We start from the raw sequence: 25,248 nt of genomic DNA, 5'->3' as shown, positions 1-25,248 counted from the left end.
TAATTTACGTATAAGAAGAGAATACTAAATGAAAGTTTTTTTTCATGAGCAACTACAATAAAGTGTTTATATGAAGAGTAAAAAGAATACTATGAATATACTACTCTTAGTTTATCAGAAGGGGTTTGCGGAGATTTTTAGAAATTTTCACAGATTGAAACCATGAGTCAATGGTGGTCTAGATTCAACTGACTCATGATTTCAATCTGTGAAAATACTCTTAATTTAGACAGAAAACTATCAAATTTTCACTGTTTTAGGTTTTTGCTAAAACATTCAACAAAACTACTGACACTTCTTTGTTTTGTACGTTGCTTCAAATACACTCACGGAGTTTGTTTAGGGTTTAAAAAACAGAATTATTTATAGGTTGTGTTTGTCACAGATTGATCTCAGTTGAGGTACCACTGAAAACCAGGGAGCAGTGACCAGTTGTTTCGTCTCTAGAAAGAGGCTCCTCACCAGCGGCAACTCACAACTCAATCATGAATGAAGCCAAGGACATTCGAGTCTTGCGACGAACATTTAATCTTTGAAATCATTGTTTCAGAGACAAATAGTACACTTTCAACTTTAATCAATTTGTTATCTAGCACGACGATCATGCAAAATGATTGATGACAACTATTTCACTCGTAACATGTCTAAACCATACCGGTCACGTATTCTCACTTGAATTTCACGAACATCTTGATCCAAGTCACTAGTGGGATGACTAATTATTTATTCCGAAAAAAACATCTAGAGAAAGTAATTTTATTGAGATGTTTCGTAATTCTGTTCCTTGTTCATAAGAACTATGGAATAAGAGATATTTTCAGTTAACACCGAAGTCAATTAATTATAAGCATTCTCTGGGACGAGTTCAAATATGAAAAAGAAAGTATTATCTTGTTTAATACATAAAACATGTGAGCTTTAATCTACAAGAGTCATGTGAACATGATATTGTTTGCGAAGAAAGTTACCTGGTATTAGTGATAATTACAGTTGTAATATTTCTAACCAAAAATGATAAAAATAAACCATCACAGTAACAATGTCTAAAGACCTGTACAATCTACTGTACTGAGAATTGTCTTTATGAACAGCAGTTATGGGTTATAATTATTTGACTGCACAAAAAGCCGAACAAATAAATTATTCTAGAACGATATGAAACTCAGCTTAGCAATATAACATCCATTTAAACGAATATACTATTCAAAAATATAATATCTTAGAATAGATAGACTGTGACTAGCAGTAGTATTCTGGCAGTTCATTTCATCTCATCGGGGACTCGTCAGTTGGATATACTCCGCACATGCCAGAACTGATTTTCACATTAAGATTTGAATCCAGTACCTTTTGTTTCAAACGCCAACACATCATGCAACTAGGCACTAAGTTCAGATAGTCTTTTAGTTTTTCAATGAGTATGACGTCTACGTCATTATTGGTAAGGGTTTGAATTATCTAGTTGTTGATATTCACGACCGCATAGTAGTTTCCTATGAAATTAGAAGCTAGATGCTCATTTGTGGTACAACGTATATTCATAAAGACGAAAAAAGCAATATGAAAATAGTTAAATACGACCTGTACTGGTTAGTCAGACAAAAAAAAATGGAAATCAATTATTTTTTCTGGATACTTTTCTACATTATTCCTATTGATCTAAAGGAACTAGCCTATCAAATAAAAAAGTCAGTCAGACAAAAACTGACAAACAAAGAAATAACTACAATTTTCTGTATATGAGATAAAATTCAAACTAAATTTTCGTTTTAACAACCATTAAGTCATCTCAATAAATAAACGTAATGAAATGAGAAAGCTTATAGGTAAAACACGAATCACCAGTGTTATGGACTTAACGTAAATAAAGACAAAAAAGGATAGGATATGCGTCCGTCAATTTGTAGCGCATCTGCTTCATGATGTTGAACAAAAGTTCAATATTAAGCATTTTTGTCATTCATTTACTGGGTGCGTTGCATATAAAAGTATAATTACCACTGAGGATTTTACTTTATGTTCTAACTTTCACTTTGTCTGCTTTCTTCATCTGGTAAGTTGGGATGCGCTACAGTAGCATGTTCACAGAAGATATGTCTAAATAGTTTCAGATGATTAAAATGAAGTTCTCAGTGAAAATTACACTCTTATATGTACACTGACCAACTAAGTAAATGGGAAAATGTTAGATATCACACTTTTATTGAACATCAAAAAAAGGATCATTAATCTCACACTAAAGAATCATATGACTTATTTATCAATGTAAATTTGACTAATTTTGTAAATAAATTGAATAATAACATGTAATGAAACAATCTAAGAAGTATTGTGATGAAAATTACGTAATCTGTATAGTAATACTTCAAGCTAGCTACTATCTCTATCTCTGAGGCGAAAGCATAACATTGAAATAATAAGATTATATCTTATTGACACTAAACTAGCTAGGAAATCCATTACATTATGAAGTAATAATTGTGCAAGTTCAAGAGACTAAAGTAAACACAACCACTTTGAGTGACGCATTATGCAATCTACATAAATCTGTATCAAAGCCATAGAAACATAGAAACCATAGGTATATCGAGAGATATTTTGTTCACCAAGAGAATATAAAGTATTTTTATCATTTTCCTACGTACTGACCAATATAATATAATTTTAAACCTTACAGTTTTTAAAAAAAAACAAATGAATGTATTGAAATACAAACTGTACATAATACGCATCGAATTCATGAATTTGTTGAAAAGTTCAAAACATTAACATTTGTAGTCACTGTGATTTAATTAAAGTTAGGAAATCGACTATCAGGTGACAACTTGGGGGGGAGGACTTTAAAAAATAGATGACTTTGAGCGACTCTTAAGGTGACTCTGCAAAATTATATCAAGTTATTAGTCAATAGGGATAGAGGTGATAGGAGTGAATAGTTTATTACAGAAAACAAAAGAAATCAGATTGTCTATCAACGTTTTATATGACTATTAGGATATTCAAAATAGGTTTGGGAGTTACGATTAGCAACTGAGATTACGATTGTGAATTAAAGTTGAGGCAGAAGGATGCTTTATAATCACAAGAATGAATACTTACGCATTCAATTCTATGATTCTGAATTATCACCTTTGAAAAGTTCATAAATCATGTTGAAATGTTAACTTAAATCTGATTGACTCTTCAGCATAGTATAGTTCTACCGACAATACATCCATGATATACATTTGTTAGTAAATACTGATCGATCGTAATCCTTAAGATGAACAACAGAGAAATCCAAATCCTTAAAAGTTAGGTGAAGTGTGTGTGCCATTATTCCTAATTCATTTTATTTGATGGAAGTTTCTCATCCAGATCACATTATTAATGTCGTAAAGCATTGTTCGCCGAAAGTTTTTTTCCCAAATCGAACGTCCAATGTATGTAACCCTAATTCGCGTCACTTTATAAGGCCGCCCACTAGTTGTTGGAACTCTGAGTCGTGGCATTTCTCCCGTTTCTGCCAATTTAGTAACCATAAATGCTCAACATATAGAGTAACTGGCCATAAAGAGGGATTTCGCAAATGTATCAAACACTCATCCCATTATCGAACGCCAAAAAGGATCAACTGTGTTCACGCATTATCAATATTTAACCCCAAATACTCACGCAAGTATTTAACCATAAATGTTAATGACCGTATTATCACTCTGCAGTTGGACACTGAATCCGATGTTACTTTGATTCTTCGCAAAACTTGACACGAATTTTATCGACCAAGCATTCATCCCACTAACGATTGCATAAACAATACACCAGGTATCGCAATTAAAATTTCTGGAATTATCAAGTGTACAGTCAAATTTAATGATCCAATGATATGTTACTTATGAATCCTTCAATCTGTTGGGTCTTGATTGGGTCAGAGAATTAAAAATGTTTGATTACCAATTTGATTTTATTTGTAACCCAGATTCAAAATGCTTGATCATCCAGTCTTATTTGCAACTAAATATATTCCTGTCCTCATATGATGTACAAATGGAGACAGAAATTTCCTAGTGACTTTCAAAATGATCACAAGATGTGGGCACGACCGAGAAAATCATTAGGAATAACCCTGAGTACAGTCTCACCAAAGAATGTCAATTTTCGGAAGGAAGATTCCGACTTCATTTGATAGTATGTACCCACAATGAAGACGAGATGATAAATCCAAGGCGAATAGAATTAATCGTCAGTTTCCTAATGGGTTAGCAGTGTATGTAAGAAACTTTTGACAATGGGGACCTGCGTGGGTAGCAGGTGTCATCGTAAGAAGAGTCGGTGATGTGGTGTATAAAAATGATGTCAATGCCTGACGCGACACGTAAACCATCTTTGCGATAGACGACTGAACTCAGATAAAGAACGCCCTAGCTCGAACTTGCCACTAGATTACTTAATTGATACATTCATTCTGGAGCTGCAAGTTCAGTGCAGGAGAAGTGATGGCTAAGTCCAAAGAGCAAGACTTATTCTTCAGGAGAGAAAGGTGATATGGCAAACCAATCAGGAGTAGCCTGATGCGGAAGTCAATCGATGGCGTTTGGAAATGACCTAAAGGATAAGTGTATTTCATTGGCTAAAAAAATGGATTAGTTTCCTAAGGGATGAATTTTCATCCGGTAGCCCACGGTACTTTCTCACTTATTCCTGTGTTCTCTCTCAAATAGTTAGTTGGGAGAGAGGAGGTTAGCGCATTGTATGTCATGTATCAGTATCAGATTTAGGATACCAGCCGTCACAACAGGAATCACCAATCCTTTTAAACCATAATAAAGATGATTTATTGAATTTTCAAAGAGATATTTCAATTTTTACAATTGTATGTTAAATGGAATTGAAAATTTTCAAATCAACTTGCAAATTAAAAAATCTTTGCAATTTAAATATATCATTTTCAAAAAAAAAATGTATTCGATTTCATCGAGACAGTGTTATTTTACATTACATAATTTCTCTGGTCATAAATATATTTGATAAATTATTCATGTCTATGTACGTATGCATAATTGTCTCCTTTTCAACTGGCTAGAACTAAGAAATGATTATACATTTACATACATCAATGTACTTTAGTTAATAAGTGATGTAGTGGTAGTAGTAGTAGTAGTAGACAGGATAGAATAGAATACTGTTATTTTTGCTTGATACTGTTAAACAATAAAGTGATTTGTATGCATATTGAAAATTTGTCTAACAAAGCATGAATCTACCATTCCCTTTATGATTATTAATATTAATTTTACCGAGTTCATTGACGTATAAGTCAATATATATATTATGGTTCCGAAACAAAGTAAACACTTAAATCCAATAAAACGTTCAGTACAGTATATTTGTTTAGTTGATAAGAAAATGAATTCTTGACATTAATGCGGAAATTTTAGATATCTGAAATACAAAAGTTTTTAAAGTTAGAATATTTGAAAAAATCTCTGCTCTTTGAACAAATATGGTAAATAAATGAAATAACCATAAGGAAATAAATGAATTAAAATTAACAGTAGAATCAAGAACGTATTGGTTTCGCCCTATGTCGGACTCGTCAGTCGCATGAATTTGGATTCATGTGTTGAAATTTAGATCAAGACACGAGCCTAGAATGTTCCCCTTCCAATGCGAACGCCTTATCAGTTGAGTTGTTGAGTTTAGATAACCACTAATTTGTTCAAACTCATACTAAGAACGATGTAAATATTAAAGGTTTATACATCTAATAATGAATCCATGTGATAGAAAGTAATAATATGGTAACTTACTGTTGTAGATGATGCAGTGACGATTTCCCCTGAGTTCTCATATATAGATCGTTTGCGTGGAGAATTCATAGCTTGAACTTCGAAAATCTGTTGTTCTGTTGCCCTTACGTCATTATTTCGTGATGTAGCACGATACTTATCATTATAATTAGCATTTGTAATAAAATCATTATTTCTAGAGTTACGAGAGCTGCTTCTCTGATGATGACGTCCACGAACGTTAGGTAGTTCTAGTGGTTTAGACTCTGAGTATTCACGTAGCATATCTTCATAAAGAGCCTATTTAATGTGACATAAAAACAGACAAGAGACCATTCAAAAGATTGTTGCTATGAGGGAGGTTTGTAGAGGTTTCTGGACTTTATTATTTTCGAAATTGACTAACCTCAGTTAGACAACTACTGAAAAGTTAGGAAGTACTAGACTGGTATAGATGTGAGCTTTTTTCCCTAGACCCCTGAATTGGCGAAAAACGTTTAACTTCATTCAACTTACAATATTGCATAACTACTGTCCAATGTAATTATAAGTTAATTGCCTCCTGCCAGACTACAGGTCACGGCTAATCACTAGACATCTGGGAGTTACCTCTCTTATTAGTTTAGAAGGTTTATATGGATTGCTGAATTTTATAATTTACATCACGGACCGCCAACATTTAGACAACCATTGGGTATATAGTTCAATATTTTGACTTTTCGTCGATGAATTTCAGTGAACTCAAATTTTCAAGATGAACCACTATACTTAAAAATCTGTACAGTTAACTCATTAATTTCCACTGATTTACCTCGATTCAAATGAGATATAACTATCTCGACCTCACCAAGAGTTGGATAATTCACATTGATCTCCCATTTAGACTGCTTGTTAATGATGGTAGTTTGAGAATAGTATGAGACCTGCTGAAATAATCCCTTGAAAGTGTTCTCCTTTCTTCCAATCACTTTGACTGGTAATAGACCACTAAAGTCCTGATAAGAGTATTCAAAGCATAGTTGAAGTAAACCTTATTATGTTTATATAAACTTAATAACATCATGGGAATTCATATCATGTAGTCTGCAGGTTAACATAGTGATAAATCAACTAAAATTTGTAAGAAAGAAGTAACTCCTCTCTTTAACGAGTCACAGGACTTTTTTAATTCAAACGTATAATGAAGCATATGACAAGTAACAATTTACATTCATATACCCAATGGCAGTGGAATGGATTAGTTTAAATAGGTGTGTTTATCTGGGCTATTAAAACTGATTCTGAACCATGTCACTCAGAGTATCCAACACCTTTTCTCAGTCATTGAGTGAACCCCTGGTTGAATCCGTGACATAAGGTTATGTCATTCAAATATATTTGTAAAAGTATTGTTTAGCGCATGTTCAACGAGTTCTGTGAAAAACCGATTATTTTGATACATTATTAGTACACACAGAGTTTTACAGGGTTATTATTTCACATTATATCTTAAGAGGACTTGTATTTAAAAAAAAAACTAATGAGAACTTCTGTCTAGATTTGAATGAATAGTTTCACAATAGTTATACTAATGGAAGACGTCGAAATAGAAACTATATCTTTGTGAAAATCTTAGAGATTGAAATTGTGATATATATATATATATGGGTAATTTAATATACGCATCAAGGTTTAACTTGTGAATATTGATTTAATACAAAAATATATTATGAAATAAAATGGTTAGCTACAAAACTATGTTATTGGAGAAAAAACAGGATAATAGGGCTATCATTTATAGAACAATAACTACAGGTAAGTAAATCTATGCAACTGATGGTGATTGGGAAGGACACCATATGAACTGTTTCATTACTAATTTTCTTAACCCTAGAGTCCTTAATATGGATATGACTATCAATTACTGACGTCAGAGATTGTTGTTATACATATTTCTTTAAATATTATTGGGTATTATCAGTCCTAACCATATTTTAGTTCCCACCATTCACCGGCACAAGTAGTAGATGTGTATAGATATGGAAGATAACAAAGAAGCGTTGTAAAAGGAGTAGGGAAGATATCTATCTCTCAACTAAAGGACGTGTATACTGTTCATATATTCGTCCTGTTCTACCATAAGGCTGAGAAACGTGTCCTTTTTAGAAAGAAGATATTCATAGGTTACTAACATTTAGTAATAGATGTCCTCAAAGTGTTGCTGACCTATTTTAGGATCAGTGAGAAATATTGGGGTTAAACATAGGGTACAAGGTAAAGATGGCTAATCGGTTGGTGAGGTAACTAATTTTCATTGACTGAGGTGGTTGGGGCATGTATTACATATCCCCGAACACCACCTACTTCGGCACTCGATGCTTCCTGGTGCTGGAGTAAGTTGGAAGAAAGATAAGAGGGAAAAAACCAAGAAATAGTATCAGTCCATGAAGTCAATGACTGTTAGACTAACCTATGTTGGTAGGTGCAGACTACCTGGTTGTGATGAGTGTGGTTACTGTAACCAATGGATGATATTACTCAAAATCGGCCACAGTAACAGAGATCCAGTCACGTTTCGGTTTCTTCCAAATTTTGAGTTTAAAAATTATCCATAGTTTCTTTTATTTAGTAAATTCATTCTTTTTTCCGGACCATATTCCTTTTTTCTACTACTAATACTACTCCCATTACTCTGGAATTTATCTTGATAATGTCATCATGTTGTTTCAATAGTGGTGTAACTTAAACTGATGCACCTATGAGCCAGGTTTCATTTGTCTGATGACTGACAGATTATGAGAATATATAATTCGAATTTTTCACTAGACCACATTATCCGTAACATTATTTGAGATGATCGACTGCACAACTCTTATATTATACTTTCGTTCTAGTGGATATGAATGAAAAATGCTACAGTTATCTTACGGTCGGTGTGATTTTCTCCCTTTTCTACTTTTAATTTCAAGAAAGATCATTTTTCAACAACACCTTATCGTGTATGATTCTGTACTCAATTATATTATTTTATAATGAAACTTTATCAACATGAATGTAATACGACAATTGTTCAGTTGCTTCAAAACCGAATGATAAGCACATGCATATAAAGTGAAGCAAAAAAACTCACTTGTAAACGTACAATACCACGTTGTGCACCAGTTTCAGCTGCCTGAAGACATGAAACTCGATCAAGTAAAGCTTTGTGCTCTGATTCCAACTGGTCTATACGCATAGCTTGATCATGCAATCTTGTTCGATCAAGTAAAGCAGCTTCCGTTAGAGAAGCATTAGTAGCTTGAAGTTTAATCATCTAAACAACAATGATAAAAGAACATTGAAAACAACCATCTATCTATTTATTATTATTGTTATTATCAGCTGATTAGCTAGAAGTGAATATCATAAATTTTCACAAATATTATTAAACTGTTACTTAAGCATTAAAAGCAGATAATTATTTAGTCAATATGTCTGAAATTCACTTATAAGTAAATAATTACTGTGATAGCTTAGACGTTAAAAGTATAAATTTGTAGATAAAAGGTTAATACCTAAATGAGAGTTATCACTGAACCCACACTCACGATAATTTCAACATTTGATTATATAATTTGGTTGGAACTTATTTTATTCTCATAACCTGCAGAGTGTATGAAACTGATAATAATAACCAAGCGGTTGGGTCCTCAAAATAAGGTGATTAGAAAACTTGGTTCTGTCTGAGCAAGCACTATTAACTGATTTGAACAATACTAACTGATGCTAAAAACTCAAGTTGTATAACGGCTGATTTGAAATATACAACGCTTAGAGAGAAAAAGTAAAAGGTATCATTATGAAAAACATCCTGCATCTTGACAGTTTTGATAGATTAAGAGATTTGTATGCATTCCCATTGTTCTAGTTTAAAACAATATAGTACGAAACATTCACCAAAATTAAAAAAATCTATTATCCACTAGTTCTTCTTCAGGTACTGAGTCAGTATCATGACTAAATGATTTAAACTACAATACAGATTATGTTAGCCTTGAAATCGATCATTGATCAGTACACAAACAATTGCTTATGCTCGTATATTATGTTTATTGATAGTTACAAGATATTGCACCTATCAGGTTGTCATTTTCCTAATTATTCCCCTAAGAACTGAAATACTTGAAACTGACTGATCATTGTTCAGTAGCTAGTGCCACATATCTCTAACCTTTTAGAGTCGATCTGATTATATTGATCAGGTTACGATGAGGCAATTAGTCAAAGTGACTTGACATTCCGTTCACTGTGTTGTGATGTTAGGTGCTTGGAGGTAGTTGACAGAAAACCCTTGACCTAGGCCTTTTTAAATAATGGAAATAGAAAATTCTTATTTTTTCTTCATCGAAACTTTTGTTTAACTGGCTTACTCAATGTATACTTAGTTATAAATGAAATTAAAGCAAAATGATTTTGATGAATTTTACGTTTACGATTTTGATTGTCCAGTCAATGTAAATAGAACCGTTTTTTTAAAACTGAAATCATTTTTGACCTTGATTTCTCAAGTTGACTTCTATAGAAGAGAAAAAATGATTTGTGAAAAATTTGAACATAAAATTTATAAACTATTAAACAATAGTATGTGATAGTGTTTCCTAAAGATTCTAAAAATATTTAAAACTAAAGATACTTACATCTGCTTGTAACTCCAAAGCATTCATCATTTCTGAACTTTCGTTAGAAGAGAATTCATGTGAATTTCGTGATATATTCATTTCATAATTTCCATTAGGTGAACCTCGAGAATCCATAGCAACAAGAAGACGTCTTCTTAGTGCAGCTTCAGTTCGACGAGCAGCAGAAAGACTAGTTTCCGCGGAACGGGCTTCTGCACGAGAACGTGCTAACTCATCAGTTAGTTCGGTTATACGTCTTTCAAGCTCACGTCGACGTCGTTCAGACAAACTAAGGTGTGCGCGAACTAACTCTAAGTCACCAGTTTGACGTAGTTCTTGCAACTGAGTGCTGTAGTATGATGGATTATGTAATGAATAGGATTTTTCTTCATTTTGTTTATCCACACTTCCATACGGATCCATTGAATAAAAATGACTTGGAGAACTATGTGATGTATGAACTGTACAAGAAAAGCAGATAAAACATCAAGAGATTTGTTATGACCTTGCGTCTCCCAATTATTTTGTTTTTGCCAAAATCCCTGTCGCCAATTGTTATGACCTTGGGTGTCTGGTTTTTCGATCACACGACTTATCTACCAATCCGAATACGACTTATACGAATCTTCGCACTAGGCCAACCAATGACGTTCAACCGGTGTGGGCAGTTTAGTGTCCTTATTGGTCCTATGTCCTACGAGCCCTTCCACTTGAGTCCAGAACAAGATACCAGCTTCCGAATCAGAGCAGATCAGACCAGAATCAGAGCAGATCATTTATTTCAGACATACTTGGTTTATATATCAATCAGACAAACCGCAATGTACCATAAAATAGGAAATAATATTGTACACAAATAAGCCCAAAGAGTGGCTGTGGATGTGGGAGGCAGTAGTTAATAAGCTGAACATAACTTAAGAACCGTAAATCGTACAATAATAAGTTATAGGTCAAAATAAAGCTTATAATAAGAGGAATATAAATATATGTAATGTAATTGTTGAATAATTATACAATAAGAATATTTATAGAATATTAGTCCATTAATAGTCCTCGGGAGTTACCTGTAATTTAATCTCCACTCGGACATAACACCTCCCCTTTTTTTTTTGAAAAACCCAACTTTAGATTCTGATTTAAAAAAAAGAATCATATGTGACTTTAAATTCCTCAACATTCTCCTCCTCCTCGAAATAATGTTGGGTCCTTATGGCTCCAAAATACAACTAGTAGGACTTTATTTAAACCATGTTTCTCGTATTGACTGGAGAAGCCACTGAAAATGACTAGATGATGATGAACGGCCTTTGATCTGAGTTCATTATTTTCAAATTCATTATGAATCTCGTTAGCAGATAACGAGTCATTAAGAAAGTCAACGTCTAACAGAATTAAATTAGATTTTTGGCCATCATTCGACTCAGCTGACATATTTCCCTCATTGTTATAAGAAGTTTCATCAAAATCATATGCATTATTCTGAGAATCAATATCTGGCACACTGTCATTAGAAATGGGATAAGTTGACTCAATATAAAATTCTGTCTTCCGGTGATTTTGAGTAACATCTGGTACAATTTGGTTCATCGTGTTGCTCCAGTTATTTTCTGAATACGAGTCACCATAGCTTTCTCGACTAGTAGCACGTGGACCACAATTTTGTTCGAGCTGACGTTTATTTTCGCAGCTAGACAGTACCAGTAGTGTTTCATTTGATTCTGGACTCTGGGCATCATCTACAGGATCTGGCTCCTGATCATCTGGTATTGTCACAACTTCATGTGCATTTAGCACAATATTTTCCTGCTCTGAGCTGGACACGTTACCAATATTACGTTTTCCTTCTGGTATAGAGGGATTTGAATCCTGCACCGGATATGCTTCTGAAATGTCCATTACTGCACCATTATCTGCATGATACATAGATTTCTTATTTTCTGCTTGAATGCAAAGTCTGCCCAAAACTGTTATAAATAGCTCTTGTTGCAAGGCAAACATCTTCTGCTGGTGCTGTAATATTAACCGCAACTGTTCGAAAGAAATCGACATTTTTTTTGCCAATAATATTAGCTCCAAAAATCACCGGCAATTATACAGCTAATTTATTTCCAAAATCTGAGTCACCACTTGTATTATTATTATTTCTTTGTTGCCAAAATCCCCGTCGCCAATTGTTATGACCTTGCGTCTCCCAATTATTTTGTTTTTGCCAAAATCCCTGTCGCCAATTGTTATGACCTTGGGTGTCTGGTTTTTCGATCACACGACTTATCTACCAATCCGAATACGACTTATACGAATCTTCGCACTAGGCCAACCAATGACGTTCAACCGGTGTGGGCAGTTTAGTGTCCTTATTGGTCCTATGTCCTACGAGCCCTTCCACTTGAGTCCAGAACAAGATACCAGCTTCCGAATCAGAGCAGATCAGACCAGAATCAGAGCAGATCATTTATTTCAGACATACTTGGTTTATATATCAATCAGACAAACCGCAACGTACCATAAAATAGGAAATAATATTGTACACAAATAAGCCCAAAAAGTGGCTGTGGATGTGGGAGGCAGTAGTTAATAAGCTGAACATAACTTAAGAACCGTAAATCGTACAATAATAAGTTATAGGTCAAAATAAAGCTTATAATAAGAGGAATATAAATATATGTAATGTAATTGTTGAATAATTATACAATAAGAATATTTATAGAATATTAGTCCATTAATAGTCCTCGGGAGTTACCTGTAATTTAATCTCCACTCGGACATAACAAGATTAAAGGTTATGAAGACAATAACATGAGGGAGAGGATAAGGTAAAGCAGAAATACTTTAAATTTTTTAATAACCTTTAAAGAATTTGTACTTGATATTTTTTCAGAGACTGTAAAAAAAAATTCGGACAACACGGAATATCGAGAAACTCGATAACATTTGATTGTTAGTTAGATGAGTAGAATTCTGTTGTTAAACATGATGGACAGTGATGATATGAAAGACGGTGGAGAAATCCATTCACTATATTTTGAAATACACAAGATATCTATGAACTGTAGCAATAGTTAAAAGACTAACTATTAGGTAGGTATAATATGATAATAATTGAAAAATTATTTACATAACTTAAAAATTATGTTCTTTTTTGTAAAGTGAATATGAATTACGTTTAAAACTAGATGAAACATCAAATCTTTCATATGAGAAGCTTCCAATTGTAAGACAATGTAATATTAATTGAAAGACTTTATTTATTTCTATAGTTCAAAAGTTTAACATTTAAGAATTTTAGTTGTTCCAGTGATTACTGGTTCATTTACTTATTTTATTCTACTTAGAATATATACCAATGTGATGAGAATGGTGTATAAGAAAAGTGGGAACACAAAGTTAAACTGATAAATTCTATGAAGAAATAGTAAAAAAGATAGTCATCATAACAAACAATTGATTAGGAAGACAATCAAGAAAAATTCAAGTCAGTCAAAATATATTTAAGTAACTCAGCGAAACTTTTCACCGTCATCTTAAGCTAAAGTGAGTTGTATGGTATCTGCGTAGCAAATCATTGTGACAGTAAACTACAAAAGCATGGAAGTAAAATAACTGTCAAACAGCGTTTAGAGTAATAACAATATGTTTCATAATAATGGAATCAAACATCTTAAATATTTATCAACTATAGGTGAGGTTTGTCATGAAATAATACCAGCTGAGATAGCACTGAAAACCAGAAAGTACTGGATAGCTATTTTGCCCTAGCATAGGGCTTCTTAGCAGTGTGTACTCACAATATGGTAACTGAAAAAGAACTCATAGAATTCAGGCCTTGTAGCCAGCGCTTAACCGTTAAAATGGCTGTTATTATTATTATTAATGGCTTTATTCAGTGGTACACATATTCAACTTTATTCGGTTTGTGATATGGGGCGACAACCATACGATGCCATTTGTGACGGCTGTTTCACTCCTGACATGTGTACTATTCAACAATCACGATTTTTTTTTACCTGAAATCTAAGAACTCGTCCTGATGTAAGTCACTGATGAGCTGGCCAATATGTGTTTGTCCTCAGATTCGGCGTTTCGTTGAGGTGGTTTCAAACTTTGGGTCTATATCCCCGGCTGGGTCGTGGATACACACTAGTAGTATCTGGTTTTCAATGGTATCCCAGTTAAGATAAATCCGTATCAATTATTATCTTCAATTAAAAACGATATTTACCAAAACCTTTCATCAGATTTATCGATAAAATATTTTAACTTATTAGTATCGACAGAATAACTAAGTTTCTCAATAGAATGAAGCTCATAACAAGAAAGAAATAACCAAGCAGGGTTATTGGAAAAAAAAACAGACCACAATATTCAACTCACATTCACCAGTATTTCCATTAACAGTTCGTTCTTCAGCTGTAGATGCACCACGTTGTAATCTACAGAAAGATAACAGAATATTTTGACGTGTTTATCTTAGCTAGGCTTAATTTATAGCTTATTTAGTACTAAGAATGTGAATGAAATGATATAGACTACCTGTGAGAGGAATCAAAGAAATAATTCACTTGCATTCGGAATATTCTAGGTAGATTGATTTATTATATGGTTTAAATTAAGATTAGAACAACAGTACCTGTGTTTGGTTAGGTAATTTAGTAAGGTCTGAACAGTTCCTTAAATATCTCATTCCTGTGAACTTTCAGAAAATGACACCCGGTGGTTAGAGTAAAAGTAGATTCTGGTTATCAGATAAACTATGTAAGTTGATAATCAATAAGTTGTCAATTTAATAACCTTGATGAGCTATTTCAGTTTAATTTATTGGATTTATTTTAATACATCCTTCAGTTAAGCGGAATTACTACTAGCGTAAATACTAACTAAACAAATTACTAATTCTTACATTTCCTTGTTTTTTTTTAAATAAAAGTCTCATAATCTCCATTTCATTAATAAAAAAAGTCACCCCAGACTAGTGATTTACTAGTTGTTATTGTCTGAAAATACAGAACAAACAACATGATTGATTGTTAACAAACGTTTCAAATAATAATGAATCATTATTTCCATTCAAACATACTATACTAAGTAATATTAAGTAACCGAAAGATAACCGGTACATAAATGAATTCATGAAAAGATTGATTTCTCATGTTAAAATTTATCAAAATCTACAGTGTTCGTATGCAAACTTAACACTGTTAAATTTTTTATTTATTTATCATTTTATGATGATGACGTCATAATGTATGGTGTCTAATTTTAATACTGATACACAATTTTCCTATACGCTAGCCAAGCTGGCACTTCTAAGGGAAAGACTGAGAGTGGGATGAAAGTTTACTGACTAAACTGAATATATATATATATTAGAAAAGTATGACACCAATGGTGTACATCTCATTACTTAAAAATACAAGCCATTTCTTCGCCGGTCATGTACACATATCATTTGACTGATACTTGATTGGCCAAAAATATCAAATTTCATAATTGATTTGATGATAACATCAATGAAGTGGAAATTGTTACTTATACAAAAAAGAACATTTACTTCATTTGGTAGGTCTATTAAATTTGATGGGCAGTTTCCATTAATTATTTAATGTTATCAACTAATTTTGGTTTTATTGCCAGTCAACGCTCACGGTCATTAATTAGACTTTTCGTTAGCTATCGACTTTTCTCCATACTTACGTAAATGATCTATGTAGGAATCAATTGTGTATGTGAGTTTAATGAACAATGTTAATCATATAATACGCATTATAGAGCTGTAGCAATCTAATCATATTTAATTGCAATGGCAAAAATAAACACACCCAACATAACCTCTTTAAATTTTAGGTGTTAAAACAAAGGTTTTATGTAAGTTTAGACAGGGATTACCAGTGGAATCTAGCAAACCACAGTTTGTCTTATTTGGGGACTCATCGGCTGGATATAGCTGAATCTCTATGTTAATCTCCACACAAAAAAATCGAACCTAGTACCCAGCATGTTATTTATTGAGCTGCTAACTTCAAATAAACACTAATTTGTTCTAGGAGGATGTTTCATCCTGATTTGTAACTATTTGGATCTTTCCATTTTTAATAAAAAGGATCATAAATAATAAACATTAACATTGGAAGGAAGATATATTCAACTAATGATTGTTAAATAGTGCATGCGTCCTGAATTCCACTGATACACTTGACTCAATTTTACCTAAAAGCTTCTGATTAGGAAGCCATCTGTTCAACAAAAAAAAAGTAAATTAAAAAAAGAGATTGATAAACAACTGCAATCCTTAATATCAACCAACCGGATAATAAAAAAATCCCTTGCGCAAACGAAGATTTAGAACACATCAGTTTCGAAAAAGCAAATAATACGATAAGTAAATGGTATGAGAGAACCAAATAACTTATTAGTTGTTTTTCTTGTCATTAGAAAACAATACCTTTTTATTTCTTGTTTCAAGCTTTCAATTTGACAACGTAAATTTTCTACCAGTTTTTGATCAACATTATTCTGTAGACAGAGAGAGAGAGAGAGAGAGAAAGAAGGCGGGGAAAGTATAAAAAAATTTATAAAACAATAACAACAGAAAACTGTATTACAATTTTTATTCACACTCTGAAAAGGAAATTCCCACTTTTTTTCGGAGTGGGGAGGAGTAAATCAACTTAAATAGGTTATGAATTTGTTGGTGATTACGGTAACCCTTAAACACGTGATTAGTAATTTATAAAATAATTATGATAACAATTAGTGATTTGTGAAACAAGTAAAAAATAAGTGAGGTTTAGGGGGAGTTAGTAATATTTTATAATTATGTTTAATGTAAATTTACTCACAAAAATTCATTTAGTCCAATACAGAGATTAGCATTTGAAAAAAACCCCGTCACAAAATTGTTTTTTAATAGGACAAACTCAATAAATTTCATTGAAATCATGAAACGATCTAAATTAGACGACCAATGGAAACTGCAAGCGCTGCATGGCCATTTCGCCCTAGTATAGGACTCATAAAAACGATGTATCCACCATGGGCAATCGAAACCAGAACCTTCGGTCTGGAGCGCGAACGCTTAACCTCCAGACCTCTGTCGTGACACCTAGCGATGTTAATGTCAAACCTCGATCGTGGATGCGCATTGATGCGGTGTCCCATACTAGGACAAAATGGCCGTCTATTGCTTCCACATTTTCAATGGTGGTCTTAGATCGATTCATGATTTAAATGGAATTCAACTATCTTCACAACCCTATACTGAAAATTTGATAAATGACTAAATAAAAATGTTAATAAAACTGCTTCAAAAATAGTTGAGGGTAAGTAATATAAAAACAGTGGGAGGATGGAAATATTAACACCGTCCTTACTAGATCTCTCAAGTTTAAAAAACAGGCATTGAACCTGAGAATTCCTATATAACACCAGACCACAAATACAAAAAAAAACATTTCTTTCAGTGATTATGACCATTTACGTGTAGAGATACGCTTTAACGATAACAATGAGAAGATAAAAAATCAACCCTTATAAAGACCGTAACCATAGCTAATTGTGTTCAGTAAAAATGTAAAATAAAGGTGCATTTTAGGAGAAAAACCAATCCATTTCTTTGTTATACCAATCACCTCAGAATATGAACATTTCGTATTCGCTAACTGTTGTTGATATTTCAATATGTATTCTGATACTGTTTTATGTGATATAGTAGTAAATAGAATAGATGGTTCAATAAAATAAGCTAGCTTCAATTGTGTCACTACATTGTCCGGTAGCATATTTAAATTCTTCTCAAATATAATTGATGGATGATATAGATCGGCATTATTATTATCGCTTCCTTGGTACACATTCCCACTTGTACTACAACAATGAATATCATCTGACATCAGGCACCAGATATACATGAGGTCGTAATTAACATAATTTGAATATGACCAGTTACATCGAACTTCTTCCAGTTTGCGCAAAAATACACGACAACAACTTTTATTATAATTATTTATATTCATATAATTCGTTCTCTTATTACTTGTCGTCGATGAATTAATATTTAATATATGAGATAGTTTACTAATAATAGTTCCACAATTTGTTGATTTTGGATTTGTATCATACCATTGCATAATTGCGGCTAAATAGACACGAGACCAAAATGTACCATTGTTTAAATCAGTTGAATTAAATTTAACAGGTAACCATAGTTTAATATTTATTGATTTTTGTTTGACTAATTGTTGTAAACCAAATTTGAAATTATTAATCAAACTATTATGAAATAATAATGTCATTAATTCATCTTTTTGTTTTAATGCATGAAACCATAAATATTGAACAGATAATTGTTGTGAATGATGATGATGATGATCATTGAACATTTTCACTTTATTATAAGGCCATAAACCTGTCATTAACCATTCTGCATAACACATTTCATAAATATGATATAAAAGATGATGATAAGTTTCATTATCTTCACATAGAATATGATCACTTTTAGATGGTCCAGTAATTGAACAATTTGTTAAACTACTCATGATAACACTATAATTAAAACCATATATTGGTGAATTTATTGGTTGTGTTTCATGTATTAAACAATCTGATTCAAATTGTACTGACATTAATATTCGAAATATTAATATAAATAAATAAATGTTACTATGATGATTTGTATTAGAACAGATAGTATTGAAATGTTTTAATACTTGTGGATTAATACAATTTAATAATTGATCTAGTATTAATGTATTTTGATTATTATTTACAATTGGTTGTATCATCATTTCCCATAGACGATATTTTAATTGAATAAATAATTGTAATAATTGACTTGTTATATAACTAAGATCTATAATAGGCTCAGTAATATTTCGATATAATGATGTTGTTGTTGTTGTTGTTGTATAATTCGATAATGATAATAAATAATTGATAGCATCTACAAAACTATTATAAATTTTGATTATTAATGTTAAATTCATTGGTGTTAATATTAAATTAGTATATAATATACGTAAATATATTAAATTATACATTTCATTTGTTCGACATAATGAATTAATCATTGTAGATGGTATTAATTCAAATATAGAATCATTATTTAATTTAATATTAGGTAATGTAATAGTGATATTAGTAGTTAAACGAAATTTAATCTTTTGTAATGTATGATTTGATAAATTGATTAAATCAATACATGAATGAATCCATTCTATATGAAATGGTTGTAATAGAATTAAACCTTCATAAATGATTTGACTAAACCATAAATGATTATGTAATAATTTTTCATTACAAAATTGATGAAATTCATTAAAAAAATAATCATTATTATTAGTATTATTGGTATGATGAAAATAATTATTCATTAATTTTTTTATAAATGATATAATACGTGTATAACGTTGCCTTGGAGATAATTGTTCAGTATCCATATAAATACATATTATGCATAATAATAAATTATTACAAAATTGACGAATATTAATTTTATAATGTAATGGTGTTTTAATAATAGAAAGTTGATTAAGATTATTATTAGTAGTACTGTTACGTTTTATTCGAATAGGGTTAGTATTACTACTATAATTCTCTGAATTTAAATCATAATTCCATATATCGTATGTTTGTAAAATAAACTGTGTCAATGTAAATAGATTTAGATCATTTAAGTTTGAAGATGAAAGTTTATTGAAATTTTTTACATATTCCTTTTGTAACGAATGAAACAATGATGAAGCAAATTCATACGAATGATTAATAGATTGTTGTGGACAAGTATTATACATAAGTGATTTATTGGTTTCTTTCAATGATGAACTATATTCAAGTACTTTTGAATGAGTTAAATAAGGTGTTTTTTTCATTTGTAAAGGATATTGCATAACTTTTGTGGAACTATTATTCTTCTTCGAAAGATTGATATCATATTTTATACTATATAATATTAAAGATTCTAATTGTAGCTGAAAAGTATTATTTTCTAATTGATTCTGATCACAGTTAACAGTTGATGGTATAGTTTGAGTAGAACAGTTGAGCATATTTTGTTGATTTGTTTGACTAGCTATTGATACTTTTGTATGATTTATTGAAGCAGGAAACTTACACAATTCGTTTCTTAATTGTTCAATATCAGTAATTAACCTACTTACTGATTCATTTGTTGGATTTTTTAGCTGATCATTAGAGGTTTCTTTTTGACTATTATCAATATTAATATCGGTCGTTGTTGGTAATAAGCTTTTAGGATTTTCAAGAACTACTGTATCTCGACGTAAAGCAATTTTTGATAACTTTGAATGATCCGATTTATTAATATTATTATTCGCAGGTTGTTCTGGTGAAATTACATTATCCTGATTTTGTTTATTATAATTTATCGTATGCTTATTATTAAACTTTGATTTAACATCCAAACTATTAATATGATCGGTCATATTTGAACTTGAAGGGTCGGTACTACTGACTTTCGGAGGATTCTCAGTTTCGGCAGCAATCTTCGAATCAGTGGATTTACTTGACACACTTGGCGTCGATTTAATCTCTTTTTGTGAGGGTGCTGGTTCATTCGTCGACAAGTGAGTGTCAGAACTCTTAGTGTTGTTGTTCTTGTTGGAGGAGTCCTTTACAGGTGTACTAATGTTTTCTGGCATAGTTTTCTTGTTTTGTACATCTTTAGTAGTAGAGTTAGTAGTATCAGTGATAATGGGAGTGTTGACCGTATTAGACTTCATTGACTCAGCTGTTTTTGTTGATGCATTTGCTTCATGTGAGGAACTGGTCTTTGAGTCTGACTCTTTCTTGCTTGATTGAGTGTCAGGTTTTACTACACTACTAATTACGTTGCTTTCGTTATGAGTATTGGTCGTATTATTATTAATAGAAACTTCAGATTTTAGTTCTGGCGGTTTCGCAACAGTAATTTTCGAATTTGATGAAAGACCAATGGGATTTGAAATTTTGTCACTTGAATCGCTTTTTGTTTTCAACATTTCATTATTCTGTGTTGCAATACTACTGTTTTGGGGTTTGCTAGTAACGTCTATGGGAGTACTGACTGGGCCACTATTTGTTGATTCTGTAATATTGACTGAGCTTTCCGTCACGTTATTTTTGACAGCTGTTTCGTTCATTATTTCATTTTTGATGTCATGGTTTTTACTATCTTGAAAATCACCAGATTGATAAGAAACACTAATTTTCGGCAATACAGTGGGATGTGTTTGTTGTTGATCAGTATTTTCATTATTTTCAGTGGTTACAGCTTCATCGGTACTGTTTCCTACAGCAACAGATTCGTATTTAGGGCTATTGGTTTTAAAAAAATTCTCGACTTTATTGAATAATCCTGGTTTTTTGTTAGGATCACTAATTGAGCTTCTTGCACTATTTCCTTCACGACCAAAAATTGAAGATGGCCTATGTAATAAATTACGTATAGGACTTGTCGATGGTGAAGCTGCATTTCGAGTTTTCAATGGTTGTTGTTGTTCACTTTCAGGTTTTTCTAGGAGACTGGTTGTTATTCGACTAGTTAACTCTTGTTTACCATTATCAGAAGGTGTATGACCTATATGAAATATATTTATTTTGATTTTTAGCAGAATTTATTTGATTCGACTTACATGACCTTTCAATCTAAATGAACATGATAGAAATCATTTAATGCATGGTTCTCCTTTTTATTGAAAGAAAATAAATGGCCATAAACAATAATTACATCAAAAATATTTTAAAGTAAACAATTTCGTTCATTTTTCCCGTTAGTTTGATCGTGCACACATAAAATGGTTTTTTATTGTTTTCGTCCAAATGAAATCGGTTTAAGAAAGTTCTAAGCAAACCAATAAAGTCACACTAATAAAAGTTCACAATTTAAAACACTAAATAAACGGGCACCGAAACTTTAGATTATTCTCATTTACTACATTTCTACATATCGCTTTTCAACTTGTTTAATAGAGTTTAACCAGCACTAAGTTACTAGAACAACAGGAGATCGGAGACTACATGTGGATTAATTAATTTCAAATATCTCGGTTCTACAGGAGGTCAGTTGAGAACTGAGCAGCTCGGTACTAATGTCTCAGACTATGAAGCTGGATGATGCTGGTTTGAACGCCACAGAGGTTGCCAGTCCCCTTAAGGATTCTGGCACATATAATGACGAGTGCTAACTAGGATGAGACCTAAGCCAAGAGTATCCTACCAACTGACTTCAACCATTAAAAACACAATAGAGCGAAAATAGGTGCATGTATCGTTGCATTAAAACCTATTGACACTGATAATTTCAAAATTCCAGTTGTAAGACTAAGTTATGGTTATTCTTAGATAGAATACCCTTTTTCCAGAGGATATTAGCATTTTCTATCCAGGTTTTCAAACTAATTCACACTTAATGGTACTGAAAAATATTACAGTTGTTGTGGGATTGAAAATTTCAGAGATAAATTATGCGTATCACTTTTGCAGAATACTAGTTTCATCAATATATTTCCTGTCTGTTTTTAATTATTATTGTTTCCCTTAGTCACAATAAATGATAAATCTTAAGACTACAGAATTTATGCAGTAGTAAAATGATAAATAGGAACACAGAAAAACTCACATGCCTGTACTAATAAATATGTCTATCTAGTATTTAGTCAGTTTAAAAATTTGTTTTGGTCTTTCATATGAAAGTCTATACGCAAAACTGATACTTCGATTAAACCATTTTTTATAGACATTTGTGAGCTATTGTCTGAATTGTGGCTAATAGTGAAATTTATTTTAGATGAATATTATTGATCTGTGTTAAACAATAAATGAAAACAACAGTATTGTCAATGTACTGTATCTATAAATCGAAAAGGTTGAACCTATCTACACAAACCTTCCGTATACGATATAAGATTCTCATGGGGTTTTTGTAGAATACGCTTTATTCGAACTTTACTAATACTGAAATAGAAATGAACCATTGTTTTCTAACCTATACTTGAATTGAAAACAGCTCCCTAACTAATCAAAGATTCGTGCATTTAATAAGATTAAGACCCTTGTATAATTAGTGATGAAATGTTCGGCTATCTGAATGGAATCAGATCTATGAAGTTATTGAAACTTTAGCACAATATTTAAAGTGCTCAATCCACTGAATCAGATCGAAAAAGACAAACGGAACATCATTTTAATAAACGAACTGAATAAAACCATCTTACTCAGGAAAAATCTAAAATAAGGTTTGGAACGATAGATCAAATCATTCGTTTACATTACTAAGTTAAAGAACGCCGATGATTTATTCAATGAAGCATAAAATTCTGTATTTAAATTATTCGTAAATAAAAGATCGAATTTGACTTCATTAAGTTATTTATTTTAACCATTTATACTCAAGAACAAACCTTAAAAAAAACAACTAAAAGTACATGATAGTTTTGGACGGAGGTTAAGGTTTATCGTTATGAAAATAACTGTACATTGTATACATAATGTAAAATAATTCTAATATCTCTGAAACTAATATAAGGTTAAACAGTTAACAAGAAATTTCACCATAAATATATATTACAATAAGTTATTCGGAATCAATATTATCATTTAACTTTGTCATTATGGATTATAACTTTACCAGTGCTTCTGTTAACATTTTTTTTCTAAAATCAAATAGCAATATACTTCTATGTTAAACTCAGATAATATTAATGTTTCACTAACTAAATACCTATTTAACATTTTCATTTAAAATCTATAGTTTAACTGATACACAGAACTAATAATTGAAAATATTAAACTCAAGAAGACAGTTCAATAAGTAAAACTAATGTTATATTAGTACTCAAATTAGTATGTATTATCATTGCTACTATTGTAAATATGAATGCAAATACTATTGCTAAGATTACTACTAGTAGAACTATAACAAATGAGTGACACTTTGACTACATTTTTTTTTTAAAAAAGAAACGTATTATAAATTAAGTCATAATTCTAATATTGAAATTTCAATGTTCAATATACATTGGATTGAACTGAATAAAATACAATATTTCTTATTATTTTTTTCTTTCTAACTAGTAACTACATTCACACATTAAAGATAGTTGGTGATTTTTTACTAATGATTTTCGTCAATTGTCCAAAAGTCTAACAATAACAAGAATATATATATATATATATATAATATGCACGTGAATATGTATGCTAATTTACAGAAGAAAAATAAGCATTTAGCATTTATGATATTCAAAACTTAAAAAGGATAAATCAAAAAAAAAGTTTTTATGTAACTATCAATTGAATAAGAAAAAGAGAATTCAGCGAAGAAAATGTTCTTTTTAACGATTTCGTCAAAAAGAAAATTTTCTTCGCTGAATTCTCTTTTTCTTATTCAATGACACTATGGGTTATTTTAATTAACTATCAATTGTTACAATTGTCAGTAAGGGAGTTTGTGGAGATTGCAGTATTTTTAATAGTTGAATTCATGAGTCGATTAAAGCTAGAACACTATGGAAAACCTGGAAGCAGTGGACAGTTGTTTCGTTTAAGTAAGGGTCAACGGTGTCAGTTTTACTAAGAGATAACTAAAAGTATACACCAATGTATTTGTAGAGCATTAATTCTTTTTATTCACGTGAATAAATAAAAAAGACATTCATGTCTGTATTATGCAATGACTTATGATTATCTAAGTCTGTTCAATAGGAAATAAATGACATGATAATCGAGCATCTGTGTAAGCATAAAAAACTTTACAATGAAAAGAAATTAGGTATACTAAGAAAGAATGAAAGTCACTAACAAAATTAATTTCGATAGAAACATTAATTAATGAATGAAATTCAATCATT

At 31.5% G+C, this 25,248-nt stretch overlaps 1 protein-coding gene across 1 annotated transcript in view; it reads right to left on the bottom strand.

The window, feature by feature from the left end:
• MS3_00010966 (uncharacterized protein) overlaps positions 1-25,248 on the bottom strand; it is a gene marked incomplete at both ends in the record, with an annotated part of 44,360 nt that overhangs the window by 5,006 nt on the left and 14,106 nt on the right. Inside the window, 7 exons of the mRNA XM_051219381.1 lie at positions 5,790-6,068; positions 8,878-9,060; positions 10,424-10,866; positions 14,777-14,835; positions 16,845-16,915; positions 18,031-21,977; positions 22,033-22,045. Coding sequence (XP_051066934.1) covers positions 5,790-6,068; positions 8,878-9,060; positions 10,424-10,866; positions 14,777-14,835; positions 16,845-16,915; positions 18,031-21,977; positions 22,033-22,045 — 4,995 coding nt within the window. The remainder of the gene's footprint in view (positions 1-5,789; positions 6,069-8,877; positions 9,061-10,423; positions 10,867-14,776; positions 14,836-16,844; positions 16,916-18,030; positions 21,978-22,032; positions 22,046-25,248) is intronic.

Source organism: Schistosoma haematobium, chromosome 4, assembly GCF_000699445.3.
Source record: "Schistosoma haematobium chromosome 4, whole genome shotgun sequence".
NCBI lineage: Eukaryota > Metazoa > Platyhelminthes > Trematoda > Strigeidida > Schistosomatidae > Schistosoma > Schistosoma haematobium.
The sequence above is the reverse complement of the archived record's forward strand: the minus strand, read 5'-3'. Positions and strand labels throughout refer to the sequence as shown.